This window comes from Asterias amurensis, chromosome 5 (assembly GCF_032118995.1).
Source record: "Asterias amurensis chromosome 5, ASM3211899v1".
Lineage (NCBI taxonomy): Eukaryota > Metazoa > Echinodermata > Asteroidea > Forcipulatida > Asteriidae > Asterias > Asterias amurensis.
The window spans coordinates 7,152,204-7,169,576 of NC_092652.1; the positions used below are offsets into that span (position 1 = coordinate 7,152,204).

A 17,373-nucleotide genomic window follows, 5' to 3' on the forward strand; every position below is an offset into this window, starting at 1 on the left:
ATATGTTTGGTAATGACACTAACAATTAATGGCAACAAAAACTGACATTGTAAGAGGTACATTGTAGCAGCCTTGGGTAGTAAAGTGCATTCTAATATTTCACTTCGAAGTAGTGCTTTTTTATTCACAAAAAATTGAATTCAAATTCATATACATATTGAAAAACTAAAGCGACAAGCGATTTGACAGAAGTTATAAATCATAATCAAAAACAAGAAGCCAAAACATAAATAAAAAAACACAGGACCAGCCAGTGAAGACCTAAGCAAATGTATACCGTTAAGGCTATCAAACACAGCTTAAAAAAACAAACAAGCAAAGACCTATCACCTTCTGAACTAAGAATTAAAAAGATGACTGGCAGTAGGTTAAAAGGATTTGCGAAAACTAGTTGTACTGGTGCGTGAAGCACAAACTCTTCCCGATTCGTTTAGGATCACTGAGGCATAAAGTGTGTGACACCAGGGTTCAAATTTGGGAGAGAACCCCACAAGACCGCAGGACTTGTAGCTCAGAATCTTTACTGGACTGATATTTTTTTAACAAGACCAGAATCAAAATGAGAAGAGACTAGAGTCAAAACTAGAACACGGTTTTATCTTCTAAACTGTTTCATTTGAACAAAACACTAAGAGAAGATAGATCTCTTCTATTTAACGGAGGATACTCGGCAGAATTGAAAGATATTTGTGAGACTCAGACTCAACATTAAACATCATTTGTTTGAGACAAAGATGTTGAATTGAACAAAAACAAGATCACTTGACTTGTCCTGTCTTGAGCTTACTGGCCCGACATCGAAATCAGTGGCCTTGTTGGTCCAGTGTAAAATTTGAGCCCTGGGGTGGGTAGGGTCTTGTACAATGGAGTGGAATTTGACAAAAATTTTAATCTCTTGTGTTTCTCATTTCCCAAAAGAGCCGACGGGATGGTTAGAATCCAGCGAAGTCTTCGTTCGGGGGAGGCTGGGGAGTCTTTAGCTCTACTGAGAGCAGCCAGGGAGGTGTGGCCAGAGAATGATGTGTTTGGAACGGCAGACATCAGTCCAGAGGAAGAATTCATGGCACTCAGAGAAATCCATTTTACCAATCTCAATGGTACGTACATGTAGAAATCCACTCTACAAATCTCAGTGGTCCAAAGAAAAGCGCTGACTTTTTTACCAAAATCAAAGTGCATGGGGCCCTATTTAAATTTTAGCATAAATATCTAAGTGATAGAGAAATATCTTTGCTAAAGCAAAAATTGAGTGGGGCACCAGTCACAACAGTGTAAATTTGTAATTTTGGCTCGAAACCTGTTTCTGTTTAAGCAATACTTTTCTGTGCTTGGCAAGTTTTTGTGCTTATTAAATTTGTCCCTTATGTCTACCGAGGTGTGATTTTTCAGGATGTTTCCTGATTTCCAAATTTTCTCCAAATCTTCTTGTGCAAAAAGAAATTCTGCTGTCCAGACTAGTTGTATTATTGTTAAATACAAAGTGCACCAGGCCAATGGTTTGGGAAATTTATTTACTCTCTGAACCTGTCTACTCATGCAGGGTTAAGTTTAAAATTTGACACAATAAGCTGGTGTACAGGCTAACTAACAAGAAGTGTCAACAATTATTTATAGGTTTGTGTGTTTCTTTTTTATTATCTTACTGCAGTTGTTGCGCCCCCGCCTGTTGACGAGCAAGATGAAGGAAACGAAGAAGAAATGGAAGGTTCGATACGAATGTTTCTTCATTTCATGCACCGTTTATTTTAGTGATAGATTTATCATATGTAAACATAAGGTGTTTACTTGTTTCTTTTGTAAATGGTGACCAGACCCTCCCATAACAAGAGTCCTGTTTCCAATTCTGTAAGTTGTGTGGCTGTGGGGTGTTAATTTTTTATTAACAACTGTTTTATGAAGGGATTTAAACCGGCCACTAGCGGCCCGTGAATGAGTTAAAACAGACCTTTCATATGATTGTGTACCTTTACCTTCTAAATCAAATAACTAATTTTTAAACATTTATTGCCCAATTGCCATTAGTCAAACATACTTGTCTCTTCTAGAAGCCATAAATGTGAGATGTCCTTCTTAACCTCCATCAGGATAACGAATTTTCCACCTACATGTATGAAAGGGGCCTCTTTGTGAAAAATTAATTGACCTACATTTTACTCTCTTCTGTTGCAATCTATAACATTGTATTTATTATAATTATTATTATTATTATTTTTTTTTTTTTGTGGGGGGGGGGGGACTGTGGCTCTTGGTGAAAACACAAAATTAAATTGTTGGGATAATGGCCTCTTCCTGATGTAATCAATAGTTTGTCATTTTATGATGTGGCTCTTCGTGAAAAACAGTGACAATCATTATTATCTTTTTTAATTGCAACATCGACTGATTGTTTTATTTTCAAGATGAGGAGGATGAGTTGCTGGAGGAAGAACGGAGTCAGAGGACAGAAGAGGAGTTCAATTTCAATATTTTTGTCAACAAGTAAGTCTGCCTACAAGGTCAATAAACTGGACCCAAAACCAGAGTGATACAAGAAGGGGTTTTCCCTGTTTCAAGAATACAATGTTTAAAACAGTGCACAGGGATAATATAATTTTTCTGTTTGCCACCAAAATTGTTTTATATTTGTATATAGCAGGGCTTTCAAAACCAAAGATAATGTATGTACGTGTATGTAAGCAGGCTTACCTGCAAGCTTTCATGCTCTCAAGCTTTCACGCTTGTGACAGTCGTAGTTCAGGTGGTTTTTTGTCAACAGCCCATCACTTCCCTGAGTGTAAGACAATGAAAATTAATCTTCTCTTAATGCGTGTTAAAAAAAAAGATATGCTCCGGTTTAAATTTGGGACCCCTGTATTATCATTCAATTCTTCAATCTTGAAACCAGTGTTTGTTGTTAACTCCACACCCTTGAAAAAAAGAAAGAAAGCAAAAAAAAGTCTCACCCTTTAAACAAAAAAAATTCCTCACCAGATTTAGCCATCCCGACATCATCCGCTGCTACGTCAAACTCTTGAGCAACTATCGCAATCACTCCACTTTCACCTGTCACTGCATCGTCAAGATGCTTCACCGCATCGCCTGGGACTGTGAGAAGGTCCCTCTACTCTTCCAGATCTCTCTCTTCAGGGTCTTCCAGAAGATTCTGAACGACCCGATCGCAGCTACCGCAAGCATGAAGGTAGGGGGGTCTCAAACTCAGTGGGCTGAGATGCCTCATTTGAAGCAAATAGTTTTTAGGCACTGGACACTATTACTCAGATTAATTGTTAGCGTCAAAACTTACTCTAGTATAAAACATTGTGAGAAACGACTCCCTTTGAAGTACAAGTTTTTGAGAAAGAGGTAGTTTCTCACTATTAAAAATATTAAAGGACTTCAGGCCTGAAGCCTTTTTTAAGCATCTGAAACAATGGTGTTTTTCCTTTCATTATTCTCTTGCAACTTCAATTACCAATCGAGTAAAAGTTTTCACAGAAACGTTATTTTATGCATGTCGGGATACACCAAGTGAGAATACTGGTCTTTGACAATTACTAAAGGCCGCCAATAAAATTGCAATATTTTCATTTAGAAGTACATGTATACTGGAGCTTGCAGTAGTTTGAAGCGTTTTGATTGACATTTCTCTTCAAAGTTATGTGGTTACGTAAAATGTAATAGATTTTATGCCCCCAAGTTGGAATCTGAGAAAATCATACATGAAGTTCAAACCCAAATTGTGTTTGTTTATAGGAAACAGTGAAGTTTTCCAAGTTTGCGTTGGGGAAGTTTTTTGAGATGGCTGCCACTAACAAGAAGATGTTTATGGAGATGTTGTTCTGGAAAGACACTAGGGACATTTATGAGCTGACTGAAGGATATGGAGCCGTGATGGAAAAGAAGTAAGTGTTCAGGGATTGATTTTCTCAAGCAGTTTTGCATAGCAGGAAATTTAGACTGAGCTTATTTTTTGCAAACTTAACGCTATTGTCCATTAGCAAATTCTGATTTCTGATCAGCAACTGTTACATACTGTGCAGCATTTTGCTCTGCTTTGGAAATCGTTCACTGGGTTGACCATTTATCACCAGTGTTGTAGATAGACCAATTCTAGTGGTAGGCTCTAAATCCAATTTAGTCCCCCCCAAGGGGGAGCGGTTCAACAAAATCATTTTAGACATGGGGCCATCATTGCTGAAGTGCAATCTGGGGGAAATCTGTGCTGGGCAGCACAGTGTATTTTGCTCAGAGTGCAGGGCAACATTTGTTCTGGACAGGCCCGTCCAGCACCGCCCATCGTGGCTGCAACACTGCCCCTGTTTTTCACTGACAACAGTTTTTTTTCTGGTTCCTCATGAGAAATATCTACAATAAAATAGTAATATTGTGGCGTGTCAGGGCACAATCGCACCCTCAAGAGTCTTTCTGTCCTATTCTGAAAACTGTATGGCCTGCGATCTTTAGCTTTCATTTTAAAACTATTTTCTGAAGGGATTTGAACCAATCGCTAGCGACCGGTTAGTCCATGAAAGAGTTAAAATCAGAGAGAAATACTAACAGAAAATGAATGGCTCCCTCTTGCTCAAAGCTAAAAACAAATTGAAAAGTGGGTGAGCCCAAAGGTCACGACCCCAAACTTTACTTTTGATCGTGAACTGTGCTAATCACAAAGTTGGATCAGACACTTCAACACTAAGGGCGCAATTGGGTTACCTACATAAACCTTATCACAAATACTTGTTATGCGCGTGTAGGCGAGGAATGAGGTGCATGCTGGTCTAGCTAGCGCTCAAGATCAGCATAGCTAGCAAGACCAGCATGCACCTTATTGAACTGTTCCCACTACTTGCGTAAAGGGAATTTGCGAAAAGGTCTATTACTTTGCAAATTAAATCGGCTTAAAGTTGAAACACTTCTTCCTGCTCTGACATTTAGCTCTGATTGTCAATGGAGTCACTTAACTTTTACGGGTACTGTGTTCTGTTCACCTGCTCAATTATGCAATATGTCAAAAAACTATCTAGGTCATGCAGGTGTTCATCAAACTTCCATGAATTATTTAAAGGAAAATCACTCTATCTGGGAAAAAAAAATGAATAATTGACATGCATCAGAGTAAAAATCCTTATTGACCCTGAGAGCCTGGATCTTATTCTGATGCTGCAATAACAAGACTGAAGTGAAATCATCATAAAATTTGCCTTGATGGATTTGTCCCAGTTATTGCTACACTGGTTCAGTTTACGTCTCAAGACTGATATTCTTTCTACTTTAGTCTGTTCCCCCCCCCCCCGATTTTTTGAGCCCTTGCAAAAATCAGTAAAGTTTGGATTAACATAATCTTGAAGTCTATTAAAACCGACACCACGTGCACCAGAGCAGAACTGCCAACTCTCTCTGATTCTACTGAAAGTTCACTGAAAATGGACAATTATAGATGGACAAATTGTAGGTGTTACTTCTACTCTAGAATTGCAAAGGTCGTGGAATTGAATCCTACCTGAGTAATATGCCTGTGATTTTGTCGTAGAACTCAAGGAAGTCTGTGAGCATACATTGTCGAAATGGTAAAAAACTAATTTAATATTCTATAATCCCATTGCAAATTTAACTTCCATTAAACTTTTTGTATTATCAATTTGGAATTTTGTTTTTTGAAGGAATAAGAAGTCTGTTGAATGGAGGGAGGAGGAGCAGCATGAACTCGCTCAGCTCTATGAAGAATGCAAAGATGAGGAAGGAGGTAAGACTAAATCCCTCTCTTAACATTCTGGGAAATTTTTGTATGGCTCTGCTTACCGCAGAAATATGCGCTTATGACCAACATTCTCCAGTTACCGTGCAGGTGCCAAATTTCTGCGCTAGCTGTGTAAGAGAAGAATGCCTAGTTGTATGGTGTATGCAGGTGCACAAGCAAAAATTCCCTGTTAACCCGTGATTATGCTTGACGTAAGCGGGAAGTTCCCTGCTTTCGTAATGGTCGGTTCTTTGTTTATGGTAAGCAGAGCCATAAAATTAGGCCAAGGTTAGTAATCGCTAACTAAAGTTAATTGCAATAAAAACTTAATTAGTTTGAAGTACATGTACAGCAGCTCAGCTCTTCCATTGAAAATGTTGGTTTCTTTTATAAGATCACTTCTGGGTGAGTTGGAGGCATTTTTGTTTCCTTTTCAAAGTTCCAAAGGCAAACATGATGTGCTATTTATGGATGTGAATCAAACATGTCCCTTTCAGAAACAAAAACTCAATTAGTGTTTTTACTGGCTGCCTTCATCTTCCTTATTTTTAGACAAAGATGTGGTGGACCACATAATGGAGCATATCATTGATGACAGCAGGACGAGACGACAGATCATTACTCAGCTTCAGAGGCAAGGGGTCATTGACAGCGCTGCTGACCTCAAACGGAAAAAAGGGTAAAGGTCAACAATAACAAGAATGTCCAGTTCTTATAATAAAGAATAGCGCATTTTACAATAACGTATCAATGTGCTTTACATTAGTGCCCACGGGACGATTTCACAAAGAGCCAAGATTGATCTTAACTGCAAATCAATCGCAGTTGCTCAGTAATGTGTGATGTCACAATGCAAATCACTATGGTGATACTGATAATTTGTCTAACAATGGATTTCTTTTGCTTTGTGAAATCGACCCCTGGTCATTAGGCAAAAAAATTCCCTTAATCCTTCTCAGCTTTGAGTTACCGAGCTACTCTAGGGCTCCAAAGACTTTTTTCTAAACACAATATCTACCTCTACCTTCGCAGGTACCAATTTATACACCTGGGTGAAGAGAAGCAATTATAGTCAAGAGTCTTGCTCAAGGACACAAGTGTTATGACCGGGATTTGAACGCCAGTCCTACATGTATGACTTAACCACTAGAACTTGAATTTGATGCTTTAAACCACATGACACCCACTAAAGGGCCTAAAGAAATTCAATATAAGGCGGATGAAACAGATAAATTAGACTTGTCTCCATTTTCGGGACATGTTTGGAGTTTTAATTTAGTCCCCAAGTGACAGATAGCAACCAGTGTCATGGCCGAGCGGTTTAGAGCACCAGATTCAAGCACTGGTGTTTGATCAGCAGGGTGTGGGTTCGGATCCCGGTCGTGACGCTTGCTACATAAAATTGGGGAGGTAGTGCTTTCTGCTCTACCGGCCAGGCTTCGAATTGATGATACCCAAGCCTATATTCGTATGGACTGTGAAAGGGGTAACCCTGTTTCAGCCCTAGGAGTAGGTGGCAACAGCCTCTGGAAAAAATAATTGTAGCCCACACCTTGAAGTGGCCTTGAAGTCTGGCGACTTGCATAAATAAATACAAATAAAAAACATTAAAAAAAAACATAAGAGGGATTTTAATATATCTTCGGTACACAGATCCAAGCGACTGACAATCTGGCGGGAAGAACACGAGCTTGAACTTCGTAACCTCTACGAGCAGCACAGAGATTCAGATGGTAAGGACCAGGCATGTGATATAATCAAGATTTTTCAAGATTTCAGGAATTTTCTGGCAAGTAAATAATGAAAGGAAAGACAACCTTTTTGCAAAAAAATGTGAGCTTTCAAATGCTTGAAGAGGCTTTCTCAGATTCAAATATTTTAGTAAAAAGATTACCTCTTCCTCCGAAGCTCCGTTACTTCAGAGAAAGTCGATTCTCACAACATTTTAAAATATTATCAGCTCTCCGTTGCTCATAACCAAGTAAGTATTTTTGCTAATATATGTTTTTATTTATAGATAGCCAACAGTGTACAGTGCCTTTAATCTGAACTATCTTTCTCTCTGATATAGATGTCCTCGGCAATATCTTAAATGGGATGACGGAGAAACGGTCCAAAGCCAAAGTGATCGAGAAGCTCATGGGTCTTGGATTGGTGCAAGATCGCAAGGAGCTGTATAAGAAGAGAGGCAAGGGAGGAGCCAGGAGGAGGAGGGGGCGCCATGGCAACAGCGATGATGATAGTGATGATGAGGAAGATGGTCCTCAGGGCAACGGAGTACGTACAAATCAATAGGTTTTGTTCATAATAAACTTGGAGTAATGCTTAAAGGAAGTTTGGTAATCATTCCTAAAGCTCAATGGCAATAAAAACTTACATGGTTATAAAGGTACGACACTTGTGACAGAATGAAGCATTTGTTTAAGAATCATTTCAATTGGAAGTAATATGGCTATGGAAAAGATATTAGTTTTTATCCCCCAAAATAAGAATTGTAGAAATGTTAGTGTCAGTTTCCTGGTATTGTGTATTCCAATTGCGAATTATTGTTCCACCGTGGACTAAACCGCTCATAAATCTATTTCATAAAATGAACCTTCATAAGCAACACTTGGGATAATGTTTTTAATGTAAGGCAAAAGTACAACTAAAATCAGCAAAACGTTTTTTTTTCTTTCTTACTTTTGTGTATGAGCTCCCATATTCGTTCTCAAATATCAATGTGCAAAACACGGAAGCTGCGGTTACGCGTCATGTGAACACTTGAAGTGTTGACGGATCCATATATGGTGCCTTGCGAAACCTTTTTACTAGCTTAAGAGTTGGCTTAGCTGTAACCATGCTTTACTGAAGAAGAATGTTTTCATCATTGCAAGATGTTTACAAAACTTGTTTAATTACTTTAAGGTGACAGCATTTTATATATATATTTTTTTTCTTTGCAGAGGAACTTTATTGACGACATGGATGAAGAGGCAGATTTTGAAGGTAAATGACTCTCAAACGGAAAAAGAAACCCATTATGTACATTGATGGGAAACAGACAATTCAAATATACAACAGGGGCACTAAATAGGGCTTATTTAATTGGCCCTGCTAGTGCAAAAATATGGCATGGTGAACCTACATGTATAGACCTTTATCAAGCTGCGTCCATCTTGGTCATGTTCCTTGCATCGAATAACAATAACGCATGCTACTAATCATCTTCAATTACAAATGTAGGAACCAGCCTATTTTTTTCTTCCACCCTCGGTTTGGTAACATTGATATCCATAGGAGAAATTCAAGATGGCTGCACCGTGATAAAGGTCTATTAGGCCGTGTCCGAAACGGCGACTTCGGCTACAGCTACGGCTAGATCGTGCGCGTCTGCCTATTCTTCAACACTGGTAGACGCGCTGATCTAGACGTAGCTGTAGCCGAAGTCGTCGTTTCGGACACGGCCTTAGAGAACCTATTGGTGTCTTCATTGCGTTCTGGTAATCCAAGAGCACTTTGAGGGTTGGGGTACTTTTGCAAAGGAGGAAAGGAGTGTGTTCAAGTTTTGGAAAAACAAATATGGCGGAACACCCTCTGTCCCATATCGGGCATGGTTCAATTTTTAAAGTTAAAGTTTGAAAAATGGATATCACCCTTGTTTATTTTGTTACCTTTAGGATTCCTTGCTCAACACTCGAAGCCAGATGCTCCTGAAGCCTCAGTGTATAACAGTGAGACGGAGAGTGAGTCTGGCTCCTCAAGTGATGGGGAGAACAAGGATGAGGACGGAGACGGGGAACTACCACTAGGAGACGTCCTCAGAAAGGTCCAGGAAAAAGGCTTTACTGAACAGATTCGCTGGATACAGAACGGCCTGAGGAGCACAGCCGCGGACAGAGAAAAAGATGGTAAAAACTCTTCTTCATTTTTCCCAATTCCTCTTAAAGACAGTGGACATTATTGGTAATTGTCAAACACCAGTTTTCTCACTTGGTGTATCTCGACACACGCAAAAACAACAAACCTTTGAAACGTTGAGCTCAAGTTGCGAGATAACTTTGACAGAAAAAACACCCTTGTCACACAAAGTTGTGTGCTTTCAGATGCTTGATTTCGAGACCTCAAAATCTAATTCTGAGGTCTCGAAATCAAATTAGGGAAAATTACTTCTTTCTCAAAAACTACGTCACTTCAGAGGGAGCAACCTCTCCCCATTACTCGTTACCAAGTAAAGTTTTAAGCTAATAGTTATTTTGAGTAATTACCAATAGTGTCCACTGCCTTCAACTTTTTCCCTCAATTTAAAAATGAAAGCTCCTTCTTTGTCTTCTCTCCATAGGGTTCTTGGCTATGTATAGTGATTTGGTTGACCTTTCTGGGAGTCCTTGGCTTCCAACCAGAACTTATGGAAGAAATGAAATTGAGTAAAATGAAATGTTTCGCCTGACTTCTCTTTTAATGTAATTTTACTATTTTAGAGGGCTGCCCGAGTTTGGTATAGAACCTCACATTTAATGATGTCATCAAAACACGAAAGTAACAAAAATCTGTGTATTTTTATTTTTTTTTTCCTCAGGAGATGAGCAGGCCATTCCGATTGTTCCTTTGTCAGAAGAGAATGAAGACGCCATGGACAATAAAGCATTCCAGAATTTCCTCAAGACAGTTGGTATTTCTGCACCCAGCAGCCATGAGGTAAAGCTCCAGTAATGCCCCAGTTACATTCAAAGCGGGGGCCGAGCGACGCAAAGAGGTCTGGAAAGAAAGAGCAATAATGCGGTCACAGTCCAGATAAAAGTGTCCTGCACGCAGCTGCCCTGACTAAAATGTGGTTGAATTCTTGGCATCCCTTGTACTTGATCAAATTTACCTCTTTTTTTTCAAGTATCAAATCTCATGCTTGAGAGAATTTTGACTTGTGTTTGGTCAGTGGGCCAACTAAAGACTGTATCAAATAATGCCAATACTATTCAAATACCTGAGCCACAACTTGGTGTCGGTGTGCATAGGTGTACTGTGCCTGTGAATCAAACCAGGACTGCTACATGCTTTATTGAAGTGCATTTAGACGCCTACATGTATACTACAACCTGCCCTACGCTGTGGCCACTTTCATACAAAGGGGTTATTCAAGAATGCTGCTGTATGATAACCAAGTAGTTTGGTGCAGATCTTGTAGTCAGCATAATGAGATGATCTTATCAAGATGTTTTTTAAAAATCTTTCTGCAGGAAACTTTCTGGCGTATCCCAGGCAGTCTCAGCCATGACCAGCTCCGGCAGATGGCAGACTCCATCGAGCCCCAGGAGGGCGTAGCGCTGTCGGCAGCCGAGCGAAAAAAGAAATCCAACCCGAGGTATGACAGTCTGAAAGAGATGGCCAGGGTGAGGAGGCAAGAGAAGAAAGGAGGCAAGAAACGACGAGACCGTCGAGAGGAGGTTCCCGTCACGGAGGTGGTTTCCAGGGTGATGGATGATGAAGACAATGAGGAGGACAGTGAAGATGAGACAGGCACAGGCCTCCCCACCTTGCCTACGACGTCCTCAGCTCATAAGAGAGGTCGGGTCAAGCGAGCCTTGCAGAGCGACTCCTCAGATGATGACAGGTTGGTCAGTTTTTTAATCATTAAGGCACTAGACACCTTAGGTAATTGTCAAAGACCAGTATTTCCATATGCATACAAAACGAATCTGTGAAAATTTTGACTCAATTGGTCATCGAAATTGCAAGAGAATAATGAAAGAAAAATCACCCTTGTTGCACAAATGTGTGTGATACATGTATTAGATGCTTAATAAAAGGCTTCAGGCCCGAAGTCCTTTTATAATATTTGAGTGAGAATTTATTTTCCCCCAAAAAACTACTTCAGAGGAAGCAGTTTCTCACAATGTTTTATACTATCAACAGCTCTCCATTGATCATTACCAAGTAATTTTTATGCTAACAATTATTTTGAGTAATTACCAATAGTGTCCAGTGCCTTCAATACAAAAATAACATCCTTAAAGTAGGATCTGAAACTTTGCATGGTGGAAGTATAAACTAAAAGAGGTTTTCTGAAACCCCATGTGAATATCACTTTTGAGTAGTGCTGGTTCTGAACGAAACAAGTGGTTAAAGGCACTGGACACTATTGGTAATTACTCAAAATAATTATTAGCATAAAACCTTACTTGGTAACGAGTAATGGGGAGAATGTTGGTAAATCTTGGTAGTATAAAACATTGTGAGAAATGGCTCCCTCTGAAGTGACGTAGTTTCCGAGAAAGAGAAAAAAGTAATTTTCCACGAATTTGATTTCGAGACCTCTAAGGACTCAATAAACAATTTGTGCGGGTGATTTACCAGAACTTTCTATTTGAGAACCAACATTACTCAAAAGAGATGTTCACATGGTGTTAGCGCAAACCTCTCTCTAAGTGAATACATCCTGCTACTTTTCCTGCTGGGTGTCAAGTGTTTTCATATTTAATATCTTGACAACTTTTTTACACATGATTTTATTTAGGTAGACAGGTTGCCAAGTCTTATTAACTTTTCATGATTGCAGTCGTGTTTGAAAAATGTATGTTTGCATCAATAATTTGTAAAGTCACCTCGATCGATTAAAGCTATAGTAGTAGTCTCGGCCGATCATCTTCTTTCCCTGTAGATAGTAGTGCATAAGCAGGACAGTTCTTTTCAGAACTGAGAAGTCTAACATATTCTGAATATCTACATGTACTCCGTGGTAGTAGAATATAAAGCAAGACAAATTCTTAAAAGAACATAATCTACCTGTGCAAGTAGAGTATTTACACGTTGTTACCACAAACGAGATGTATATTGATACCACACAATGTAATGCCTCAAATTCAATTATAATAAGTTGTGTTTTTTATTTGATATCTTCAAAGCGATGCGGAACCAGGGCTTAGCATTGACCTGGGTACCAGTGATGCCCTACCCTCATCAACCAATAAGCCGTCTGCTAAGAGAAGCCGGTTAGTGCTGTCGAGTGACGATGACAGCGATAATGAGGGAGACACGCAGGGGTCAAGGGTTGGAGAGACTTTGGGCCAGTCACAAGGTAAGATTTACTTTATTTATTTATGAGGAAAAATTTGCCTGTTGCAAGTCCTTTGCACATGCTTGACCGTTCTTTTGGAATCAGTTACCCTCACACATTCGGGATAGTATAACCGTGGACACATTTAAAGACAGACTAAAAATTTCTTCTATTTAAAACAGCTTTTCAGTAGTATTTTCATTCTTCCCTTCATCTTACTGTTTCCTCTTGCCTCTTGTCTGTTTCTCCTTTCTATGTTTAAGCTTTCCTTCTTTTCATGCCCTCTGAACACCTTATTTGGCGGATATTGCGCAAAAAAATATATTTATTAACTACCCAAGGGAACTTATTGTATAAATGCAAAGAATAATGAATGGCCTGACGTTTCGACCCAAGCAGTCTTTCTTGAAGGCTATGTGACAGCACAACAAATATTGAACATGTTTTTTTTTTTATTCATTCTTTTTTTTTCGTTAAGAAAACCCAAAGATGGAACACCCCAGATTGCAGAGTAGGTTTTTTAAAACCAAAGATAATTGTATGTAAGCAGGCTTTGCGCTTACAAGCTTTCATGCTTTGAGCTCACAGTTTTTTTTTTTTTTTAAACAGCCTACATGTACATGTACTCCATCCCTGATTGTTGACAGCACATTTTCGGAAGTTTACAGTACTTTGTAATCAGAAGAGCAAATCCTCTGAAGAATGAACTGCGTTCAGTATATTGCATTACCTTCAACTTAACTGGTCATAGTGGACCGTGCCGTAGAAGTTACAAGAATTCATTCCAAACGAGATGAGATAATTGTATCAATGAAGGGCGCGCATTCTAAAACTAATGAACGATGCAAGAATCGTAGATTGTGTTACTCCCAGTAAATTGCAAGAATTCGTCTGGCCTCTGAACACAAGGGCAAGCTCAGCAGTGGAGTTCTTAAGACATCATCTTGAGGATGCAGAATCAGGGCTCTAATTCATAGAGAAAAAAATACAAGAACAGGCCTGGCATTAAAGACACTATTATAGATGATATTGGTATTGTCAAAGACTAACCTTCACAGTTGGTGTATCTCAGCAAATGCTTAAAATTACAAACCTGTGAAAGTTTGAGCTCAATTGGTCATCGAAGTTGTGAGATAATAACGAAAGAAAAAAACACCCTTGCCACATGAAGTTGTGTGCTATCAGATGCTTGATTTTGAGACCTCAAATTCTAAACCTGAGGTCTCAAAATTAAGTTTGTGGAAAATAACATCTTTCTCGAAAACGACATTAGTTCAGAGGGAGCCGTTTATCACAATGTTTTATACTATCAACCTTTGCCCATTACTCGTTACCAAGAAAGGTTTTATGCTAATAATTATTTTATGTAATTACCAATAGTGTCCACTGCCTTTAAAGGGTCTATGTACTTTTTGTACAGTGTTGTAGGACAAAAAACACAATGTCCAAAGATTAACATTAAACTTACACAGTTTGAAGATAATGATGGTAGACTGCTTCCCTCAAAATATTACTTGCTGAGGTGCTGTCGTTTTTGAAAAGGGAATAAAACAAGTGTAATGAAAATAATTTACGTCTCAGTGATCATGAGACGAAAATTATTTCAGCATTTACAAACGTATCTTTCATGACAATGGTTTATTCATTTCTCAAAAGCTAATATTTTAACATGTTTAAGATACGGTATACTTTCTTCTACCATTATCTTCAAACTGTGAAAGTTTAACGTAAATCTGTTGACATTGTGTTTTGTGTTACAAAAAGTACCCAAATCCTTTAAGCGCAGGCAATGGATGCCTTGTCAATTGAAATGCAGTTTGTAAAACAATTGTCATTTTAGATTCTTTAGTGGGTGCAGTTATCAATAATGGATGCTATAAGAGTGTCTATATTTATTCATAAACGCTCGATTGTTTCTTCTCATTATGAAAGTAATTCAGAGAGACTTAAACACAGACGTGTTATTGCATTCTGAAACATTCATGTGAATCGTATCGATCAATACCGAATCGTTTTGATCCATTTTAGAGGTCACCCCACTTGATGGTATTTGACAGTGCTAAAGTGCAAGAGCGCTCCGAGTGTGACAGCGAATGTTTACGATCAATTAAGGATGGATTTGAAATGACTTGGACTTGTCAATATATGCTTGTGCAGGGTCGAGGGTTTAGCTGATTTTGAGTGCAGCATCAGAGCCTCTGTCGTTCTTTTATTTTGTTTTCTTCTTGTTAAGCCAATGTAGAATGAAAAGTCGGAAGCGTTTCCACGCATTTGTTATTTTGAGTCTATAAAATACAAAATTGCTTGATTAGGCACATGATAGGTGTGCCATAACTGTACTTTTAACACTGCCAGTTCAAAATATTCTCATGGAAGTGTCTGTCAGGGTTTGAATTTAGGGAAACAATCAAGTATCAGTAACAACAAACAAATGTGAAATTTTCATGTACATGCATGTATGTACATTTGTACAGTTTTGTAGGTTGAAATGTCAAGCCATTTATAACTACTCTGTGTATTAATACCGAAGGTCTTTTTTTGTTGGCCGGCAGGTTTTCTAACAAGCATCAGAAAAAAGGATGACAAAATTTGTACTGAATTGAAAACAAAACTTATAAGCTGTTAAAATTTCTTTACACATTGCTTGTCGTAAAGGAAAGATAAAACAGCAATGTGTCAAAACAACACTCATCAGTCGCCCAACTGGCCAAACAGGAGTGGCAGAAAGTAACACAACCTTCAAGCTACGTAACAGTGTTTAAATTTTCATGTACATGGGTCGAAACGTCAGGCCATTGACTATTCTCTGTATTTATTGATGTGTTTGTCCTTTTGGTTGGTGAGCAGTTTGCAACAGAACAACTAATTATATTTTCTGAAATACAGGTTTTATAACAACCTAAAGAAAGGATGACCAAATATGTGACCCACTCTGTGAAAATAAGTCGCATGTCGCCCAATGCAATATTAAGTTATGGACAGTTTAATGTGGGAAAAAAATAAAAACAAAAATAAAATCTTTTTTTCTTTTTAAGATCTTTAGTTGCATGGTTAACCTTTAGAACACTTACTTTTAGGCAATAAAGCTATGAATACAACAATTTTGTGATAATACTTATGTCTAATTTGTATCCTTTTGCACACAATGGTAGTTTAAAATATCATTTTACTTGTAATTCGAAAAAAAAAAAAAAAAGGCGTAGTGGCTAATTTCAAACGGGAGTAATTCAGCAACGCGATCCGCCCCAAAGCTTAGACACATACCAAATTACTGCTGCTGATGTTTTCTTTCCAGCCATGCATATAACTCAATTCCTGAAATTGCCTACATCTGACTCATTTTCACAGAGCAGGTCACATATGTTCTTAATTGAAAAACAAAACACTTGGCTGTTCAAATTTCTCACACATTAATCCTTGTTGTAAAAAAGATATACTAGCAAAGTGTCACTCAAAACAACACTCACCAGTCGCCCAACTGACCAACAGGGTGACAAATAGTAACACAACCTTTACGCTATTGAAACAGTGTTTAAATTTTCATGTACATGGGTCGAAACGTCAGGGCATTAACTATTCTCTGTATTTATTGATGGGTCCTTTTGGTTGGTAAGCAGTTTATAACAACATCTAATTATATTTTCTGAAACACAGATTTTATAATAAGCTCAAAAAAGGATGACCAGGTTTGTTCTCAATTGAAAAACAAAAAATAAGCTGTTCAAATTTCTCACACATGTTTGTTGTAAAGGAAAGATGAAATAGCAAGGTGTCAAAAAAACACTCATCAGACGCCCAACTGGCCAACAGGGTGACAGATAGTAACACAACCTTCAAGCTAACAGTATTTAAATTTTTCATGTTCTTGCAGAAGCACCGTCAGCCAGTCTGGATAATTCCTCTGTTCCCTTCACTGAGTTGACGCTCGAGTCGGACACCCAAGACTCTGATGATGACATGCCTCTGCACAAGGTTGCTAAGAGACGCATCATCGAGTCAGATAGCGAGGAAGATTAGAGAGTATTTTTCTGCTCCATCAATGTCTCCAGGAGGAGAGAGCAGCTGGGGTCCTCCGTCATCAAGACTTGTCAGTTTACGCTACATACTTTATATCGAAGAGAAGAGGGTCTGAAGTATAGATAAGTTGCAATAGACGCCATCTTTACGGGCAAGTTGCACTTGCAAGCGTGTTCCTGGGGCGGTTTATTAAGCAACCACGTTGTTTACTAACCAATCAGGCGTTTTTGTAAAATCTGCGCGTGCTGCACGCTGTTCTCGTGCAAAATGCATGGCTGTATATTCCAAATAGTCATTTTAGGTTTTGATTCGACTCAACTCAACATTTATTTCCTTCTCAAAATATACAATTTTTGTATTCAAAATATCACATAGATATTGTTCACAGCCACAATCATAGGCCGTACACTTTTTGTTACAAAGACATCAAATGAAGAACAACATATATTGAGTAACTAACGTTTGTGTAATAGGTGTCCTCTGTCCTCATTTGCTTTGTTGTAGTTAATTGCAACTGCTAGAAAGGCGCTTTACTAAATTATTGTTATGGTTTTTGGGGTTGAACAAAGAATTGACTGGAGTGGGATTCGAACCAACGACCTCCGGATTA

General features: G+C 38.6%; 1 protein-coding gene across 2 annotated transcripts in view; it reads left to right on the top strand.

Annotated features, from left to right (window-relative positions):
* The window catches only part of LOC139937329 (protein timeless homolog), a 28,277-nt gene extending 10,904 nt beyond the window's left edge, over positions 1-17,373 (top strand). The window contains exons 15-29 of one of the 2 annotated variants that reach the window (XM_071932434.1): positions 919-1,097; positions 1,649-1,705; positions 2,400-2,478; positions 2,971-3,178; positions 3,733-3,881; positions 5,640-5,722; positions 6,269-6,395; positions 7,370-7,449; positions 7,788-7,993; positions 8,662-8,704; positions 9,376-9,606; positions 10,275-10,393; positions 10,930-11,303; positions 12,595-12,767; positions 16,618-17,373. In XM_071932434.1, coding sequence (XP_071788535.1) covers positions 919-1,097; positions 1,649-1,705; positions 2,400-2,478; positions 2,971-3,178; positions 3,733-3,881; positions 5,640-5,722; positions 6,269-6,395; positions 7,370-7,449; positions 7,788-7,993; positions 8,662-8,704; positions 9,376-9,606; positions 10,275-10,393; positions 10,930-11,303; positions 12,595-12,767; positions 16,618-16,763 — 2,254 coding nt within the window. In that variant the 3' untranslated portion in view covers positions 16,764-17,373. The remainder of the gene's footprint in view (positions 1-918; positions 1,098-1,648; positions 1,706-2,399; positions 2,479-2,970; positions 3,179-3,732; positions 3,882-5,639; positions 5,723-6,268; positions 6,396-7,369; positions 7,450-7,787; positions 7,994-8,661; positions 8,705-9,375; positions 9,607-10,274; positions 10,394-10,929; positions 11,304-12,594; positions 12,768-16,617) is intronic. The other variant, XM_071932433.1, reaches the window with a different exon arrangement.